This window comes from Cololabis saira, chromosome 4 (assembly GCF_033807715.1).
Source record: "Cololabis saira isolate AMF1-May2022 chromosome 4, fColSai1.1, whole genome shotgun sequence".
NCBI classification, from domain to species: domain Eukaryota; kingdom Metazoa; phylum Chordata; class Actinopteri; order Beloniformes; family Belonidae; genus Cololabis; species Cololabis saira.
The window spans coordinates 27524149-27545257 of NC_084590.1; the positions used below are offsets into that span (position 1 = coordinate 27524149).

General features: G+C 40.3%; 1 protein-coding gene across 1 annotated transcript; it reads right to left on the reverse strand.

Moving 5' to 3' along the window:
- Nucleotides 1–327: 327 nt before the first annotated feature.
- prpf8 (pre-mRNA processing factor 8) lies at nt 328–20300 on the reverse strand. Its single transcript, XM_061719298.1, has 43 exons — nt 20142–20300; nt 18719–18857; nt 18435–18603; nt 18086–18250; nt 17724–17942; nt 17422–17634; nt 17090–17215; nt 16867–16972; nt 16370–16560; nt 16017–16136; nt 15715–15904; nt 15436–15555; nt 15078–15212; nt 14081–14210; nt 13765–13961; nt 13159–13365; nt 12526–12689; nt 11605–11731; nt 10730–10922; nt 10429–10616; nt 10080–10318; nt 9839–9985; nt 9495–9705; nt 9278–9394; nt 8267–8514; nt 7982–8161; nt 7731–7866; nt 7281–7450; nt 6954–7083; nt 6691–6837; nt 6436–6596; nt 6052–6243; nt 5487–5724; nt 5241–5369; nt 4929–5042; nt 4630–4803; nt 4182–4375; nt 3798–4037; nt 3515–3656; nt 3235–3375; nt 2985–3124; nt 2542–2744; nt 328–959 (listed from the first exon to the last, which is right to left on the reverse strand). The coding sequence occupies exons 2-43, from the start codon at nt 18846–18848 to the stop codon at nt 805–807; spliced, it is 7038 nt and encodes a 2345-aa protein (XP_061575282.1). The 5' UTR covers nt 18849–18857; nt 20142–20300; the 3' UTR covers nt 328–804.
- Between the last annotated feature and the right edge of the window lie 809 nt (nt 20301–21109).

Consider the following 21109-nt stretch of genomic DNA (forward strand, 5'->3'; position numbering starts at 1 on the left):
GCCAGTGAAGAGCAAATAAAACCGGAGTGATGTGTTTGCGACGTCGAGTATTAGTTAAAAAACGTGCAGCGGCATTCTGAACAAGCTGAAGACGGCTAAGAGAAGACTTGGAGACACCAACATACAAAGCATTGCAATAGTCAATTCTCGAGCTTATAAAAGCATGAATGGTTTTTTCCAAGTCTGCACGATTTAAGAATGGCTTTACTTTTGTTAAAACCCGTAACTGATAAAAACTGGTCCTGACCACGCTGTCAATTTGCTTGTCAAATTTTAAGCTGCTATCAATAAAATAAAAATAAAATAAATACATTCAAAGATTTATATTTAAAAAAAATTGTGATCTTTATTTAAACCCAGGCTACATTCTCTCAGGATGTACAGAGCAGAGCAATGGGGCAGTACTGACATGAAAATGCAACTTTCAATTTCATTTCTAAAAATGGAAAAGAGGAAGCCAATATTTTGTTTTCAGCTTTCTAAAATTACACCAAAGCATCGTGTACAGAAAACTACACACAAATGCAAACATGTTGAAATTCACAGAAAAGTCACGAGACCCCCTAACAGTTACAAAAGTCGTTTACTGTAATCAAGGACAGAAGGGGAAGGAACAATATTTGTGGGAACCAAAAGAAGAACAGATTTCTAAAAATGACCTAAAGCCTTTACAAAAAAAAAAGAAAAAAAAAAGGTTTCAAATATCAGATACATGTGTTCAATAGAAATATTACAGGGGCTCTTCTGGACTGCCTCCACATGACACTGGCAGAGCTATCTACAAAACACGCCACAAGCAGAGTCTCAGCCAAACATGTCCTCACGGTCGGCGTTGTAGATCTCTCCCTCCTGCAGCGATGCAAAATTTAGGAAGTGCGAGGGTCGATGGACTTCGTGGTAAAACTCCTTGGGGTTGGCCAGTTGCAGGTCATACTTCATGTTGGGGTCATGTCGAACACCTATAGCAAAACAAGAAACCAAAATCCTTACTTACAGCAACCTTAACTACCAGTTCTGTGAGCTTCCTATAATGAGCTTCTTTAAAATATGAAGTTATAACACCAACCTGTCAAGGCTGGTGAAAAAGACTGAATGTTAATTAGGGGTGTAACGATACACTAATCTCACGATACGGTACGATACACGATATTGAGGTCACGATAACGATACGATATTATAGCAGTATTTTTTTAACAACCTTGAATGAGGAACATATGACTGGAAAAATTGTCTTTTATTTGAAAGACACAAAATACAAAACAATGCTGTGTGTTTGCCCTATTGTTACAGTTTGTAATGCTTTATAACTGGTTAAGTTTTAAAGAGAAAGCCAGGCCAACCATTTTCCACAAACTGAACTAAAAGTAAATGTCAGGTTTGCATTAAGCATCTTCAGTTTCATAAAAGGAAAAATATTTTACCACAAACTTAATAGTCTCTCTCATGTATGATTTGACTTTTTTCTTTCTAATTTAACAACTAAAATTAAATAAATAAATAAAAGTAAATAAATACATACAATTTTACATCATAAAAAAGATTGATTCATGCTCACCTTATAAGTGTAAGAGGAGATTTTTTTGTTAAGAAGTTTATTTTGGTAATTCAGGGTTCATTATTTTATAAATATATTCTTTATATTCTGATGTAAATCAGGGACTATAATTACACTAGTCAGTTTATCTGTAGTTGTTAATATGTTTTAGATTGGGCGGAGTGATACAGCACTAGGTGCTGTGTTGATGCTCTAAAATCCTACGCTGTTGAGGGACATTAAAGTACACTCAAACTCAGCAGAAGTTGTCCCGTGTTTATCCTACTCACGACCCGAAAAAGGTTTAATTTAATAAGGTAAGGCTTAACTCTACACCAGCCTTACATAAGTAAAGGTTCAGAGCTCAAAACGGGACCACAAAACGGTACTAGTTTCTTCTGAGCGGAGGAAGATTTTGGTCCGCGGGTCGAGATGCGGTCGCGGTCGGAAGCGCGTTTCTAGTCAACACAATAGATTAATATTAATAATCCAATATCGCGATACACTTTGTCACCTCCACGACACGTATTGTGACGTTTCTGTATCGCGAAATTTCGTGGCACGATATATTGTTACACCCCTAATGTTAATATACAATAATGATCTATATTTCATATGAAATGGCCTAAAGGCTAAATTGACTTAATTACACACATGATTTAACAAGTACTTTTATTTAAATAATTCTTCAATATTCTCTTTCATGAGGTCACAAAATGTGACTATAAAGTCAGAAATTATCACTTCAGAAACTGTCATTTATAAGAGACACCACTGAACAATGCAGCCATGCTGCATACGTGTGCAGGGCTGTGATAGTTACCGACGGCCTACGCACTAGCCAAGTTATGGGATCAACTTCCTTCACCTTTTTAGATTTCTTTCACAAGTTTAAAAAGTCAGAATGAACATTAAATTGGGTATATGGCATGCAACTCAATTGAGTTTAAAGCATAATCATGTAACTCAATAACTATAAAATAAAAATAGATAGTAAAGCTACTGACCCATGAAGTTGTAGTTCCAGGAGACTTGGCCAGGAACCATGAAGAAGCCCAGGAATCTGTCGGAGAGCAGCATCTGCACTCTTTCATAGTGGGATGGTAGATAACCTTTAGGATTGTTGCCCTTGTCGGTGTTCTGGCGACCCCATTCGTACCCACTGGGAGTCAGCTTGTAAGCTGTGAGCGTGCATGACCCTGGTGTGAAGCTGAAAACAGGAAAAATGCATTTAACATACAGCTCTCAACCCATTGTTACAGATGCAACACAAATATAATATTTTAATTGAGATGTCGTCAATATTAGAACTGAATCTGAATACAGTGCAACTCTCCAAATGCTAGCTCTTCTACTCGTAAATTTCTGCAACGAGGGTTTAAGAGGTCAAACATTCGAGATCACACCTCAATACTTTGAACAATATCAGGCAACTTGAAACAAAGCCTACCTGCACGTGATGATGATGGTCTTCTCTCCATCCCAAGATGGATTATCAGCCATGACCTTGGCATGGGTTGTGACGTCTTGCGGGGACAGCTGTGGTGACTCATTAGGCTGTGTGTGGATCCAGCCAAGGGGCTCCATTTCCTTTTTATGGAAAAGAAAAACAGCACTTCACAACTCTTACAAAACCAACTAAAAAGACAAAAAAAATAAATAAGCAAGAAGTAGAGGTTAGTTCTCTGTGTGAATCTCACTTTAAGATATTCGTGACCCGGCAGCTGGTTGGGCAGGTGGACTGTCTGATGTGTTCCCCACTGAGGCACCATGACGATACAGCGAATCTCTTTCACCTGAGGGTTGTCTGGTGGGCTGGTGCCATACAGGTAGCCTGCAATCTAAAAACAAATGGACAGTGTCAAAGGGAGATACTTTTTCACTAATTATCAAAAAAAAAAAAAAAACAATGGTAAAATTATGCAGCAGTAGTTCTTTGATTACAAAGTTAGAAATATATCGGTACAGATGTATGAATACCTGTGCACGCAGATCTGAGATGCAGATGAACTTCTTCAGAACATTTTTGGGCAGAATGTAGGTGTAACCAGTCTCTTTAATGTCATCCGAGGACACATAGATGTGGTTGGTTCGGAGATGGAGGTTGGCAGCAGATATGGCCCTACAAGAGAGCGATGCAATTTAAGTCTACTAACAAAAGTTGACATTTTTTCCATTTACTACGCCAAGATTTGTTGTATAGTTCTTTGTGGTTCAATTAAACTTATTTATGAGTAAAAATTCAGATGAAATGCTTGTGTACCTCACTCTCCATTCAGTCTTGGACGAGAACGTCTGGGTCTCGTAGTTGGAGGTGGTGGAGGTGATGATCTCGTCTCCGTGCTTGTTGACTGTGCGGGTCTGTGTGGCGGTGAGCTGCGACTGTTCTTTGGTCTGCTTCTCGATCTCAGCAATTTGCTGACGCTGCTGTGATGGAGCAGAGATCTCCATACCCAGGATGATGTCACGGATCTCAGACTGGGTCAGTGAAGCCACATTCACACTGGAAAGAGGTAAATTAAGCTTTTATTAAAACGGTGAGTCTCGCTTTACTTTGTTCTGACGTTAGATCAGAATCTTTAAAAAGAGTGTTTCTAACATTAATAGCTACATTTTCTCGTAACAATGAGCCAGAAACATTTCTTACTTGTTCTTTTTGCCATAATCAGCCAGAATGAGATCCTTGAGCTGCACTTCCACCTTGATCCATTCCTCATCAGTGAGTGTAGGCCAAATGTGATGTGGCTCCGTGACTGTTGTTTTATCGGGTTTCAGAATCACTTTGGCGCGGTCGTTATTGACATGGAGTGCTCTGAGGATCAGGATCAGACGGGAGAACGCCTAGAAGTGGAACAGACAAGTGACTAATTTAGACAGGAGAGTTCACTAAATCCAGGAATCAATGAAAAGTACATAATGAACTTTGAATCAGCTTTGAACAACTTTTAAGATTGCGACGTGATCAGGATTTGACATGGATGACTTAGTCCTCATAGCATAATGTTGACTATCAGAGACTAAATCTAGTAATACAAAATAATTTGACAACATTAATTGTAATCAGGCTTTTTTTTTTAGCTTGGGGCAAAACTCACTGTGTAAGATGAGATGGTCTTCAGCCAATCATCATAAAGGTTGAACAGCACCATCTGTGGCTCCGTGGCCTTCAGGATCAAGTCTCCAAACTTCTCCACCTTCAGACAGGCCTGGAAGGGCAGCTGCAACTCAGAGCCCTTAATCACGATGTTAGGGAAGTCGAGCAAGTGGACCTGCACAGAAAGAAAAAACAATTGTAAAATCATCAGAACTTCAGCTTTTAAATAAGTAAATAAATATTTAGATGAACATTTAAGACCTGTAATTGTTATAGCAGTTACAAATGTGCAAGTCTCACCTCCAGAGGATCCAACATGCCTTTCCTGGTTACAATGATTTGTTTTGGCTGTTCTTCTACAGGAAGAGAGCGAATCAGGGCAGCAACTTCTTCAGCAGTCTTCCATTTGGCCAGCTACAGACATAATAAAAAACAATCATGAACTACAACTGAAAGAAAAAATACAAAAATATTCCAAACTGCTAAAATCTAATTTCCATAGTGACGTGATTAATTGAAAAGTCAGGTCATTTAAATTGTTTATTTCTAATTTTTATAAAAACATTTTTTTAAACTGAACAAAGAATTGAAAGCTTGGAAGCATCTCTGCACCTGTCCCAGACGTTTCTGTCCAGCCCACACAGATGTGTGAATGATCTTGAGGAAGAGCTGACCAGTCCTGGGGTTGAAGATGAAAATGGCTCCATTGATGGGCTTCGTGGTCAAGTTACCCTCAAAGGTCTGTTGAGACGGATGAAGAACATTATTTAATTCATGATTTTTTTTCTTTTCATGTACATTCCTGTGAAAGGACATTTCCAAAAATTGAATTTGCAACTTTAAGACGACAATTCAAACCTTGTGGATTGTGACTCTGTACACGTTTGTGTCATCCACAAACCAGATGATCTGGTTGGAGAAGAGTTCACCATAGTTCTGTGAGGACAGGTAGGGCTCAGTGGGCTCAGAGGAATACAGCTGCAAGCCTTTGCGGATGCGCTCCCTGAGCACATACAGAGCAGGGTTGGCCTTCATAATCTTGGCCATGGCCTGCTGGATCAGTGGCTTGCTTCCAGGGAACCAGTTGCCGTAAGCGCTGTATAAAATACAATAAAATGCAGGGTTGAGGACTACGGACAGTTTAATCTTCAATAAAAATATATACACTATGTTCAGTTAAATAAGGGCTATTGGTTTTTACAGTCAACTGTTGTTAAAAAGCTAGATGGGAAGTCAAAGGTCAAATTATAAAGCTTTACAAAAAACAAACATTTCAGCCTTAAAAAAAGTGGAGAAAAAACCTCAATCACCATCTCAAAATAGACTGCTAAATAAAAATTAATACAACAAAGGCTTATGCTTTAATTTATGTTTTATCTGCCATCATAACAGTAAAAGGATTTGCACATACAACAAATCTCACCTGTGCAGGTTGTAAGCCAGGTCAATAGCAATAAGCACTCCAGTGGGGGAAGGATAGATACTCATGTTGTCCGTGGTGTAGTCCAGGAACTTTGCCCTGGCGTAGCGTTCAATATCGTGAGAGTCATAGTCACCCCAACGGAGCTGGATGTCAATCCAGTATTTCTGTGTGGTGGTGCTGTCCATCACATCTCTGTGGGATATAAGAATAGTTAAAATCACAAAAGTAGACAGTCTTTAAATGTACTGTAATACGACAGAATAGAAATCTTTTAAAACATCTTGATAATAGTGGTATAAAGTACATCACTGTCAGAATTCTCAAAAGCAAACAGATTTTATTTTAAAACTTAATTCAAAGTAAATGATATCCTTAAAGTCGTACTTTGAGTCAGCGAGCAGTGATGGGCGGGAGACATTCCACTTGTATGATGCAAAGAGGAGGATGTCTGCACAGGATGAGTTCATCTTGTATGACTTCCTGGGGTGGATGGTCTCCTTCTGCACAGTCTCAATTTCCAGAGCATCCAGCTCTTGGTCAAAGACCTGAGAATAAAAAAAAAAAAAAAATAGGTTTTTGCCATTGTTTTAATTATACATGCAAAAACTCCTGTACAAAAAAATTAAATATAGACCATACCTGGCAAAGATCCATGACGATGCTCTCATGAATCTTCTGCCACAAGTGAGCCCTGAAGATCTGAATGAGGGAGATTTTCAGCGTGGGGATTTTGCCATGCATGAAGATTCCCGTCAAGTCAAGCTGCACTTGGAAACCCACGTAGACCTGGAAACAAAAATAGAATTGATAAGCAATCAGTACAAGCAATCTCAAGGATTAGAAATGCAAGAGAAAACTCAAATAGCCATCAAGGCCCATTTTAAATACTGCGTTGCACTAACATTGGCTCTGTTGATGGTGGGTGACCACCACAGAGTAAAACGACGGTTGGGGATTTGGTTGAGACCAGATCTCTGGGCATTGGTCAGCTTCTTCCATTTCATGGACTCCTCAAAGCCACTGGCCTTTTCCCTAAAATCCAGAAAGCCAGTGTTATTTATTTTTTTTCAAGCATTCAATTACTTATAAAACAAATTATCTTGTAAATAAATACACTTAAAGAGAAAAACAGATAAATTAATCTACATGTAGCACACCAAAGAAGCACAAAAACATTCCAAGCACTTTGATGTCTTCAAGTATTGATTTAGCTCCAACATCACTCTCACCAAAAGAGACCCTCCCAGGTAGGGAAGTAAGTGCCCTTGAAGAGCGTGTGCTCCAGAATGCCCTCCACACCGCCCAGGGCCTGGATCATGTCTGTGCGGTAGTTGTTCAGGTTCCACAGTTTACCATCGTGTCTCTGGTGAGTCCACCAGAAGGGGTTCTGCTTCAGCACCTGCACTCGGGACAAACAAATTAGAATAATCAACAGATGCGTGTCGATTTTAAATCGCTTAATAAAAGAATAATACTAATCTGCATACAAACAGATTTTAAAGCTGAGATTGTGACATTAAACCAGTTCTCTATGTTGACGTTTCTATAGATGTGAAAAAAGTCAGGCGAATTCTAATCTTCATGGAATTCTAGTGAATACAATGCATCCTATATACACTAAGGATAATTTCATTTATGTATTTTTTCTCATGAACACTTCAGGAGCATGTCAATCATACCTGATACTGTTTGAAATCTGTCCTGACTCTCCAGCCTTTGTCATAGGCCAGTGTGTGTCTGTCCTTCTGGAAAAGTGTGTTGATCCGGGGGATCCCTCGGTCCCAGGAGTCCTCCAAATCCTCCAGAGTCAAACGCCTGACAAGAAACAGACATTGTGGCTGAATAAATTCAAATATACTGCATATTATTAGATAAATATATAACAGAATCCCACTCAGCATCAAAAACTGATCGGACTTGGGATCAGTACCTGTTCTGGGCAATGGCCTCCTGTCTCTTGAGGGCGTACTCAGCCCAAACTCTCTGAGAGTCAATGAACTCACTCTCCCATGGCTGGATGTAACGATACAAGTTAGGAATGAGCTGGTCTTCTTCGTGGCTCATTCCAGACCTGAAGTGGGTGATGCCCACATCTGTCTGCTTGGACCACCTGGCAAAGTGAGACAACAGAATGAGTTACTTGCTCAGGAGTCACAGCTGGAAGAAGTTACAACATAACCTAAAGACAAGAAGTTAAATGAGGATGGGAACATACCGCAAGTCTGACTGAGGAATGAGCACATGGCCCATGGACAACATGCCAAGCCCGCCCAACTCTTTGGGAGTGTAGAAGACGACCGGAGGGAACCGGCTAGGCATCTTGGAGTTGAGGCCAATCTTAATACGTGTCTGAATCTTGTTCTCACATTTCACCAGCAGGTCAAGGAGCTCCTGTGTGTTGACCACAGCCTCACGGAAGTAGGTCATCAGACCAATGAGGGCTGTGTTCCATTTGTTCACAATCTGGAAGACAATTTTTAAGAATTTTCAGCAATTTTTTCCCTGTGATTAATTTTCTCCCACCTGTTACTAGTTCACCGTAGGGCTATTCGATTCTGCCCAAATATAAAATTGTTTTTTTTTCTCTCAAAATCCGATTTTCGATTACGATTATTTTGTGAATTGACAAAAGGCAAAGAAATGATTTCAAATATGCTGTTTTTTTTATTGAACATTTGCCCCATTGGGCTTTAAGTGCAAACTTTGCTCTTATTAAAAAAAAAATATAATAAAATATAAAGTTTTATCTCTGGAGAAAAAAAAAAAAAAAAAAAAAAAAAAAAAAAAAAAAATCAGCACTTGCAAACATACAGTAAGTTATATTTCCAATTAAATAAAACAAGACATTTTCTAATCAAACTAAACTGGGTCTTTGCATGCTAAATAATAATGCAACCCATGAAGGAGGTAGAGGTGTGTAATGTCAGTCATTACATTTGCAAGTTTTTTGCAAGGAACACGAGCCGGTCTACATGTTACAACGCCCCCTCCTACACTAAAGAGCCTCTCCGATGGGGCACTTATCGCAGGTATTGAGAGGTATTTCCATCAATCATTAATATGGTATCAATCATTAATATGTGTGCAGACAAGGTAAAAGTTAAAAAAAAAAAAGATTTTACGAGTTTCACGTTTTAACATCGTTCTAATTACATAATCCCGATTACGATTTAAAATCGATTAATCGAACAGCCCTAGTTCACCGGGAAGAAATATTTATGCCAACCTTGGTGAAAGTGGTGGATCCAGACGCCATCAGGATCTGACGCACTCTGTTGTGAAAGCGCTGCATTGATTCATCATCCACACGCAGGAAACACTGTGCAGTCCTCTCCTTCGTTACCTGCACAAAAAAAAGCTCACTTCAATCCCATTTGAAGATATCAAGACACGAAGATTTGATTATATAAAAGGATGCAAAAGAGTACAGTTTAATTCCTTACCTCATTCTGCAGGTTCCAGACACCGTCCTTGTGCGTAAACTCTTCATAGCTGGTGCGGCACTTGGGGAGAATACGGCACTCGAAGCCACACATGTTGAAGAGCAGATTGGGGTTGTCTTTGCTGTAGACTGAAACAAAGCTGTTCTCCCACTGGACTGTAGTCACAGACCTGGGCAAGCGATTCTTGATGTCCCAAAACACTGCACGTCCACTGGGGAAATATTAGACTCGTCTTAAACTTTAAGAAAACGCTGTCAAATACTTCAAAATTATTTTGAATATTAAAATATGGTACTGTGTTAGGATGTTTTGTTGTCGTTTGTTTTATTTAACACTGAACTCACAGGTTGACATCATGCTTCATCAGTCTCATGCGGGCATCACGAGGCCAGCACTTCTTGTTGTTATAACCAACTATATTCTCATTGTTGGGGTCAGGGTGCTCCGTCAGATACCGCTGAATCAGGTCCCTGGCTTCATCAGCAGAGAACCTGGAAAACCAATGAAGAAGTTGTCACAATTTTGACTTTGATACACACTCCAGGTTAGAAAGGAACATCTTAACATTTTCTGATAAAGCCCAACCTGAAGAAGATGTGTATGCGATCGATGTAACGGCAGTACAGTCTGATCGGGTGGGCACTCTCTGTGGCAGTGTCTTGGAAACTGAGGAAGTCATTGGGCATTTGAGGTGGGCCGGCCATCTCACTGGCACGGTGCAAGCCCAGAACCAGCAGGTCCATCACCAGCCCGTAGTACTGCACAATGAACGACGCAAACTGAAGCCCTCTGATTATGCCGTAAGAGTTGGTGTGGTTCATGTCCTGTATGAAAGAGAAAGACGTTTAGCCAAAATAGCTGTAAACAGATAACGGCAAATAAATATCAATAAAAAGAAAGTGAACATGGTATCTAAGCAGGAGAGAGTGCTTACCTTGTAATTTATGACCACATTGTTCTTGGCTGTCATGTAATCAGCAATGTTGTGGTCAACAATAAGACGCAGCAACCTGTTGAGCAACGTCAGATCAATCTTCTCGTACATCTTTTCATAGCGGGACTCCAGCATCACATTACACTCTCCCTCTGCAGTTTCCCAAACATCCTGCAAGTTGTTGATACCTGGGAAAAAAAAAAAAAGAAAAATGTTTTAACTGGTGTCCATGCTGGCGAATTTAACAATAAGATCAGAATCACATTTTTTTCAATATAAACATGGAGGGGAAGAGTTTAACCTTGGCACCACTTGTAAACCAAAAGCGGTGGAGGTTCAGTGTCAGCAGGTTTGATCCAAGGCGGGAACAAGCGTCTCTTGTCTGCCTCGTACCACAGATACTGGTCCAGGTAAGCATCAGTGATTTTCTCCAGGGGTTCCACATCGTACACTGGCACCAGATGGCTGTACAAGTCCATGAACTCAATACCAACCTGCAAAGGAAGACTGTGTTTAAACACTAGACGAATCTTTTACAGCATCCCAAAAAATAAAAAACAGACGTACAGCAGCCTCATGGATATCAATGTATCAGATGTTTAAATGCCTATTTCACCACTGACTGCTGCATTGAAACTGCTGTCGGAACATTGCAGATGTTGCAAGTAATAAGAATGAAAAACTATGTTAATGCTGCAATGGAAAAGCATCTTCTGTTTGGTATTGTGTGCCTTGCATGACCTATCAAATTCCTGAAACCTCTATTCTTCACTACAGAAAAAGAGTCATCTAGTGAATTCCAAGATTTTCCTTCCAATTGCTTAACTTCTTTCATCACCCATACCAGTGAAACACAGCAAATGCTTCTGTCTGTACACTATCTTACAGGTAGCACAAGCTACTAGCTTTGGATATTCTGTATGCAGTGGCAACATGCTTGATGCCAGGCTGTTTGAATATGCCGCAAATTGTGCAAATTTACTGGCCCTGTATTTCCCTCTTTTTGTGGCTAAGTGGTTGTCAACTTGCCACACCCCCCCAGGCAAAGAACTCTGTTTCCAGCCCTTAGCTGAAAAAAAATTCACAGCATGCCTAGTACTTCAAAGCCTATGCTATAATGGAGATACTGAAAAAAGTTTATATAATTATAAAGTATCTGTGCTTCTTTGTGCTGACCTCTTTGAACGCTCTCTGAGTGAGCAGGTGACGTTTGATCCTGGATAGGGCCTCGTGAGGGTTGTCGTAAGCTTGCTCTATCAGACCCAGCTCCTCCCTTTGACTCTGGTTCAGACGAGACTTCACACTAGGGAAGACACAAAAAAAAGGTTGGTTGGTTTTGTTCAGAAAATATTTGCTGGTGAAGCCATTCTCAGTAGTGATGCACCGAAATGAAAATTTGTGGCCGAAGCCGAAAATAATAACACTTGGCCGAATACCGAACAATGGTTCTTCGCAGTTTTTCATTTATTTTGCCAATTTTTTCACCATTGCATAAATCAAATAAATATGCAGTGAATTACCCGCCAGTCACAATTTGTCTGACTGTACTTATTCTATTTTTTCTCATAATCCTTTTTCATTTTCTCCCGTTCAAATCCAGTTAATCAGGTCGCGCTGGGGTGGGGCTGATCTCTGCAATTTGAAGCCTTGTATAATAATTGTAAACATCTGGGTTATTTTCTTGGAGGATCTCGTCATATCAGACAGTGAGGGTTCGCGCACCGCATCAGTAGTACGGGCCCTTTTCTCCGCGCACTCTCCCCGATCTCCTGCGCTGTGCGTCACGTGACCGTCTCCATCACCAAGCGGCTTTCCCAAATCCAACTCAGCCAGGATCATTTCTCGTGTCCTCTGCTTTTTCCCCACATCCAAGTAATGATCTGACATGACATGTTTGCTGCGTTTAACACCGCTCGCCCCTCACTCCACGCCGTTTGATTGCATCGTCACACTCCGTTATTAATTGTTTGGTTTTTTCCCTACTTATTCCACCGAACACCGAAAGGGTTTTTTTGCTATTTTTGGCTGAACAATTTCAGTTACCAAACATTTGGTGCATCACTAATTCTTAGATAAAATAGCAGTATGAATGCTCACCTGTATGCCTCTTTGAGCCTTTCCAGGGCCAGGATCAGCAGCTTGGTGTCATGTTTGTAAGACAGTGGAGGGAAAGGGATGGGCGAAAACCGCCGGCTCTCCAACCAGTGCACAGTGGTGGTGTAAATGGCTACAGCCTCTTCTGCTGTGATGTAGGGACCATCCTGTTAACAAATAAGTCAAACAGGTCAGACTCCAAAAGCAAGACGTTGGCAGTTTTAACATTATGATTCAACAGCAACTAATTTGATAGAAAATTATTTGTGTCTTAAGTTACTAATTATCTATCTGAATGGCGAGTAGCCAACTGTAACTACAGCCAGCAGAGGTAGAACCACCATTATTTTTATATTCCCCCAGTTCTTACGCACTGACAAGCAGACCAATGCAAGTGCGCCTTTGTTAGTTTGTTGAAGATTTCATTAAAGAGTAGGGAAGAGTAGGGAAATTAGTTTTAAAGGTAATGCATCCACTGCCTTCCTAAAATATAGCAAACCATGGTCACATTCTGCAATAGCGTTGGCTTTATATTAAGAATGTTTAAAGGCACTTTAACGTTAACCACCAAAAACTGAACTAGGATATCCCAACAGTTCATGAGAGTCTGAGAAAAACAACTTTTTCCTGTGTTACCTTCAGGTAGTTGTGCTGCCTTTCTTGCTCTGCTTTCAGGTACAGACGGGTCAGTCTCCCCAAGTTTTTCTTGCACACCGTCTTGTCCACAGTGGCTCCACGACGAATTCGCTCACGGTTGTAATGAGCGGTGTTGGTCCACCAGTCAGCTTTGGCCTTGACATAGCGCAGAATCATGTTCTCAATGGGAGTGGGGAGGCCAGGCACCTTAAAGAAAAAAAAGGATACATACAAAAGTTACATTTAATTATCACAATATTAAACATTTCAATTTATTGGCCCTAGACATGGGAATAAAATTAAAAAAAAAATTAATAATAAAAAGAACCCATTTTGGGAGTTAAAATAGTGCACATTGACATTTCAAACAAAAAAAAAAGTTTTTTACTACGTTTGAATAAACATCTGCGACTGCTACAATCATTAAGTGCTAAAAACTTACATGATCTCTACGACAGTAAACTGCAGATCTTAATTATCACAAAAACACTGACACTAATTTCAGAATAATCATAACTTGTGTGATTCTGTCTTTTAACAGTAGACCATCACTTGCCACCTTTAGCTCTTCAGTCATCTAGGAACTGATTTTAGTGATGCACTGACCTTCCATGGGATGTTTGCTTTCCAGCACCTCCAGGACTCACTGAGGTGCTGCAGGATGGTTCTGGCTTTGTTCTGTTTGATGCCCTCTGGCATCATATCCAGGATGTCATGCATCACTGCAGCACGCAGTTCCAGATCAAAGTGGGACTCCACGCGCTGTTTCGTCACAGTCTTGGCCACGCCCTTGGAGTGACGTCCTGTTGTGGTAAACAGAGCCACGCTGCAGTTGCTTATACTGACAAGTCCTACTACCTTTGAATGTGTGCTTGACACCCCTAGCTGCTCAAACAATAAATACTGAAACATTTGGTCATACCTTCAAACTGTCTGGCCAACAGATTTCCCAGCCACCTCTCCAACAGTGGCGTAATGCCTCTCATAAAGAACAGCCACACTCTCCAGCCAGGAGCCCAGAATCCACAACCTGGACCCTTACCCACAGGGCCCTGATCAAACACACATAAGAGACAATATTGTGACAGTGAAACTTAAGGGGTCCAACTTTATTTCACATTATTAAGCTTTTATGTATTTTGAGGGAAACAGCATACCTTAAATGGACAGATAAATCGTGTAGTGATGCACCGAAATGAAAATTTGTGGCCGAAACCGAAAATAATAAACACTTGGCCAAATACTGAATAATACCGAACAATGGTTCTTCCCAGTTTTTCATTTATTTTGACAATTTTTTCACCATTGCATAAATCAAATAAATGTGCAGTGAAATACCCGCCAGTCACAATTTGTCTGACTGTACTTATTCTATTTTTTCTCAAATCCTTTTTCATTTTCTCCCGTTCAAATCCAGTTAATCGGGTCGCGGTGGGGCGGGGCTGATCTCCGCAATTTGAAGCCTTGTATAATAATTTTAAAAATCTGGGTTATTTTCTTGGAGGATCTCGTCATATCAGACACACACAACACGCACCGCATACGTGCCCTTTTCTCTGCGCTCTCTCTCTGATCTCCTGCGCCGTGCGTCCCATGACCGTCTCCTTCACCAAGCGGCTTTCCCAAATCCAACTCAGCCTGGATCATTTCTCGTGTCCTCTGCTTTTTCCCCACAGCCAAGTAATGATCTGACATGCTGACATGTTTGCTGCGTTTAACACTGCACGCCCCACACTTCACGCTGTTTGATTGCGTCATCACACGCCGTTATTAATTGTTCGTTTTTTCCCCCACTTATACCACTGAACACCGAAAGTTTTTTTGCATTTTCGGCCAAACAATTTCGGTTACCGAACATTCGGTGCATCACTAAAATTGTGTTATGTACAGAAGTTCAAATACGCAACGTGTTTACTTACGGTGTTGAACCGATAGTAGATGAGATGTTTCAGGTCCTTGCACATGCGGATTTGTCTCATAAGCTTGTACTTGTAGCGGTACATGCCTGTCAGCTGTCCCACATGAGCAAAGATGTACTGCAGCCCATCAGACAACTAGAACATAGATGCAAAGCATGTTAAATTATATAAATGGCCAAAAACATCATGACTAATCAGAACTATTTCACGTCACAAAATTACAATCCTTTATTTTATGCTGCTGTTAAGCTATGCCAAGTTACCTGAATTTTGAAAAGAAAACTTAATTTTTCAACAATGGCAAAAACAAACGTGAATATTCTGGGACTAACTGTGCTAAATCCGTGATGACACCAACCTGGAATGCGTCAACATTTCCCAGTCTGTACTGGACATGGCTGTCCACCACCAGCTTGCTGAGACGCAGCACCTCTCTGCACAAGTGGAAGGCATTTCCAAATCTGGACTTCTTTCTCTCCTGGAGGACAAACAAGAACAAAGCTGCAAGTCAAACAGGTTGAAGTGGAAGTAAATGCTCTTTGACCCACGATCAAATATGGCCACAAGATTCAATGTCAAATTGTTATGTATATTAAAAAAAAAAAGGAAAAAATTCCATCTGTCCAGAAAATAATACCTTTGTTGTCAGTGTCTTGACAGGCTTCAGGTTGAAGTTGTAATCCAGATGCAAGTAGTTGAGGTTCTTACGGTGGATGAGCAAATTGAGCATGTTGTAACCCTGCCTGCACACCTGAAGGCCCACCTCCACCCAGTCCAGCTTGGTGGACTGGAAGAACTTTGTGGCTTTGAACGATCGGAACAGATACCTGAACGATAGAGGTTGAAACTTTATTATTTATTTTTTTTAACAGTCATGATCATTAACTGATTTCAATTATGAAATTAAGAGAAATTCAATTTATAAGTGCCGATGCTCACCGCTTCTTCTGGGCCTTGGGTGGTCTGTGCTTGAGCGCATTGAGTACATAATACTTCAGCAGTTTCTGGTATGACACACGCACTTTCACTGGCTGTCCTGCTGGGCAATGCTCTCTGTACCTGTGTAATATTATTGTAAAAAAAAAAAAACACAATTCTTCAATATTTTACTTCTTTTTTTTTCTTCTCCCTTTTCTTAAAAAAAAAAAAAAAAAAAAAAAAAAAAGGATCAACTTTATAACCACAAAATGTTAACCTTTTCTTAAACACAAAGCCAGCCAATTTGATGTAAGATCCATGAAATGCAAGACAATACATTAACTCCTGTGCCAACATTTTGGATATTTTCTTACCAGTTCTTGATCAAGGGGATATCAATGGCACGCCTTGTGCGGCCAGAGCGGAGGTTGAAGGGTCTTGGAGCCCAAAGCAGAGCAATGCCATTGGCTGTGTTGTCACTGTACAGTGGCGTTTCTTTGAGGAAGGGCTCCACATACTCAGGAAGCTCAAACTCTTCGTCGTCATCGGGGAGCGGCTCCTGACTCTGAGAGAAAAGGAAATAGAAAAATCAAATAAACAGTCACTAAAGTCTAAAAGAGGAAATACATCTTTAACTTCTATGATTATAAAATGTGAGGCAATATTTGAATGGTAAGGAGAAATCTGCAGCTGCAGCCAGTCATGAATTATTAAATCACCATTCATGTTACTATTCCTCATGTTCTTACGCACAAACAAGCAGACCAATGCAGGTGCGCCTTAGTAAGAGGATTTTATTTATCTATTTATTGGGTATACAGAATGTTTTCTACTTCTTCCAAAATTAGACTTCACAGTTTCAAACACATACCTTGACAGAATGTCTGTGAGAAATGGGGTTGATCAGTGGATCAAAGTAGAATGCTGGAAGATCTGGATCTTCTGTTTTGATGAATACCACGTTTGGAGTATGGTACCTGTTGAATCAAAATGATCAGGGTTCAGTTTATAAAGAAAAATACAAAACATTAAAAACATATGCAACAAATTGTTTCAGAAAAGCTTGTGTTTTAAGAATTTATTTCAATGTTTACCATGTGAGGTGGACGTGGTGTGGCAGGTTGTTGTACAGGTAGGGGAAGGCAATTTTGTACTCCGTCCTAATGGGCTGTCGGATAATGATTTTGTTGATGTCATTGAACTCATTCCAGTCTTCGTCCCTGCAGGAAAAATATATGGATCAGTTTAGGCACAAAATATATCATCTATACACACTTCTTTGGGATCAAGCAGAAACCCAAACAAAAACAAAGTTTAGTAATTGCACTCAAATTTAAAGCTTAATGGTAATCAAGCCACATGGCTTTTATACTCGCACAAATCAATTGTGTACAGTCATTAAGTCTATTGCCTCATGCATACATACTGGAGGTTGATGTCTCTGACGAGTGGCTCGAATTTCGGTCCACCTGGAATTGCCATGTTTAAAGCCTTGGATGTAAAAAAGGCCTTGAGATCAAAGAGATAGAAGTAGTTGAAATCCACCAGATCTGTCAGAAGCTGATTGGCCAGACGGTAGAGTGTTGACATCATCGGCAATGTGAACTGCCAGCGACGATAGGTGGTGCCATTCACAAATCTAAAAGCACAAATGAATGTTAGTTTCATCTGTCCCCTAACCAAACATCAGCTGAATGTTTTTTTGTCTAAAGAAACGTAGAGGCTCACTTGGTGGTGTCTTTTAGGGGCTGGTGTTCATAGAACCAGTCCACAACCGAACCATCCTCCTCATTATCAAGCTCCATTTGGATGGCTTCCAGTGGTTCCACATCAAGAATGTTGTCAGCATAGTCCAGCGGCGGCTCCTCATCATCAAATGGAGGAAATCGCATCCTTTTGAAGTGTCGCCGATCTCGCTTCTCTCGACGCATCATGATCCACATGGTACTTTGATTAGATAAGGGTTTCCACATATTAATTTAACATAAATACAAATGTACATGTTACACTTTATGTTCATTTCCCAGGCGAATACTCAGACAAACCCTTTCAGAGTAAAACTAATCGCTTGGGATATTAAACTCTCTTACCCCCACTGTGCGATGTAGACTGGCTCTATGACCCAAGGGATTTCATTCACAAAAGAAATTGCTCCTGTGATGTGGTAGAGCACAGGGACATCTCGGATCTGCTCCCATGGCATTGGCATGTTTTCCAGCAGCTTTAGCACTGCATGGGGCATGTACTTGAGGGCACTGTTATAGAAAAACAAACATGGGTTTAGATCTTGAGACAGTATGTCAAAAGCAATGAATCCTCCAGTGAGCAAACATATAAATGAAGGCCAAAGATTTTAAAGTTACACTCGTATTATTGAGCGTATACATGATATACAGAAGAAGTGAAGATTATTGCAGCAGTAGATTAATAAAACTTTACCCAAGATAGACCCTCTTGTCATGGCGAAACTTTCTATTGGTCATGTCTCCATGGTCCCTTATGATTTTCCGAACATGCTCAGGTGGCATATCTTCCTTCTGGGCATCCACAAATCCAAACTTCCTCTTTTCAGAGTATCGTTTAGCCTGTAACTGCTGCCATTTCCGTGCTGAAAGGTTACAAAATAAAAAAAATTGCCAATTTAAAAGTAAGCCCCACCCATCCAAGGTGTAATGTTTTATAAGCAAACCACAAAGAAGAAGGGGGGGGGGGTAGAAATGTACCTTTCTCTTGCAGCTTCTCTTCAGACATGTAGTCTGGGAGAGGGACAACACCAGGGGGAACACCTGGAGATACACCTGGCGGCACTGGCATCCCTGGGGGGACCCCTCTGTAGGGAAAGGTAGCCGCCATTGCGCCTCACTAAGGAAAAATAAACACAAAAACAGATATATTACAATGCTTTAAAACTGGACCATATTAGATCATGAAATCACTACACTGGCTTCCAGTGAGTCAAAGGATGGAGTTTAAAATCTTACTGCTGGTCTACAAAGACCTGAATGGTCTTGGACCAAAATACATGGTTGATGTGTTAGTTCCCTATGAAGCTCCCAGACCCCTGAGGTTCATCTGGATCTGGTTTGTTGTGGTTCCCAAGAACCAGAACCAAGCAAGGAGAGGCAGCGTTCAGTTATTCTGCTCCTCACCGGTGGAACAAACTTCCTGTAGACCTGAGGTCTGCTCCAACTGTCAGCTCCTTTAAATCAGGCCTAAAAACATTACTGTTTACTGAAGCGTACTCCTAAATTAAATACTTACCTGCTGTACTCTACTGCCCTTACTTTTAACAACTTGTGCTTTTTATTATTTTACCTCTTTTCTTATCATTTTATTTCATTTATTTGTTATTTAAGCGTACTCTTAAATCAGCAACTTGTGCTTTTTATTATTTTACCTTCTTTTCTCATAATTTTATTTCATTTTATTTGTTATTTACTGTTTAATTGTGTCTTTCCGCTTTTATAGTGTTGATGTAAAGCACTTTGAATTACCTTTACTTGTGTTGAATAGTGCTATACAAATAAAACTTGCCTTGCCCTCAAATATACTGTTGAACGAGAGCCCAGATTAAGAAATAAAGCTAAAATAATCTGTATAAAGATTAATAGAAAATATCACGTGAAAAATATACGTCCTCTATTATTAGTAACGCTTTCTTGATTCTGAGTCTCTATTTTGCACAACACTCGTGTGTAATACGAAGGGTCTTGTGCAAAATACACAAAAGTAAAATGATTTTTGTGATCTTATTAGAGTGAGTGCAGCTCAAGCAACATGGCTCCCATCCACCATAACGGCTGATTTATGGTTCCGCGTTACACCAACGCAGAGCCTACGGCGGTGGTTACGCGGCGACGCACAACGTACGTTGTGCGTCGCCGCGTACCCTACGCCGTCGATCAGGCTTAACCTGAACCTACAACCACGAGGAAATGCTTCACCTCTGGTTATACACAAGTGTAGTACTAGTGATTACTAGCCGCATAAGCACGTAATTCATAGAGTAGAAAAAAACATTACTTAAGGTTGTTCAATATGTTTCCCAGAAAAGCATGAGGGACCGTCAGCCTCGTTAGCAGGTGTGCTAACGTTAGCGCGTTAAGTAACAACGAAACAAATGAAAGTATAAACACTTATGGATACCTTTGGTCCCGAAGGCGGTTTCTTCGCGTCGATAACAGCCTCTGTTCACCCGCAGTGATTTATCATAGCATTTATGCTTCTTCTGAAACGGCGGTATTGTTCTTTTTCCGTGTCTGATCGTCTGCACACAAACGCACTCCACACGATGAACGCCGCAGACGCATTCACGGACGGCTCGGACGCCGGAAACACGCGAATTGCTCACTGCTGAACGCAGTTGGCGTAAGTAAAAAAACTAAACGTTGGGACGAGAAAACCCCGGATGGTTCTATTTCCGGCTCATGACTGCCCCCCGTAGTACTGGAGTAAAACCAAACCTTTACTGGAGTAAAACCAAACCAAGGGTTTTATTTATTCATTTATTTTATTGAGAATGTATCGTTTACATGCAATAAGCAAAGGTGTCAAAAGTATTCACATTCATTACTCAGGGAGAAGTATAGATACTAGAGTTTAAAAATACTCCTGTAGAAGTTGAAGTATCATCTCAAGTTTTTTACTCGAGTAAAAGTATAAAAGTACTGGTTTCAAAACTACTTAAAGTATAAAAGTAAAAGTAATGTAAGGGGGAAAAAAGCCATTAATGACAAAAGCCATTGAAAATGAATGCATCTTAGTATAATGCAAATATATTAAAGAACCATATATGTGTACTATTGAGCATTAACATGTGTTTCAGAGAGCAGGAGATATGATGACTAGTTGCCTATAAGTATTGTAATGGTGCAAAAAGTCAAACTTCAGAGGCATGTTATCATTTATCCTAACCTTTATTGGAATGTACATCCAAGTTTAGTTGCAGGAATCTGAGGGAACGGATGTAAGAACAAAACTGGACAAGAACATCTGAAACAACCACAACCAAATTCACTCTATCCGGATGGAGCAATTTAACTGGATAGTTTTTTTTTTAAGGCCGAAATGAAATAGAGTAACGAGGCTGTTTTTAAAATGTAAGGAGTAAAAAG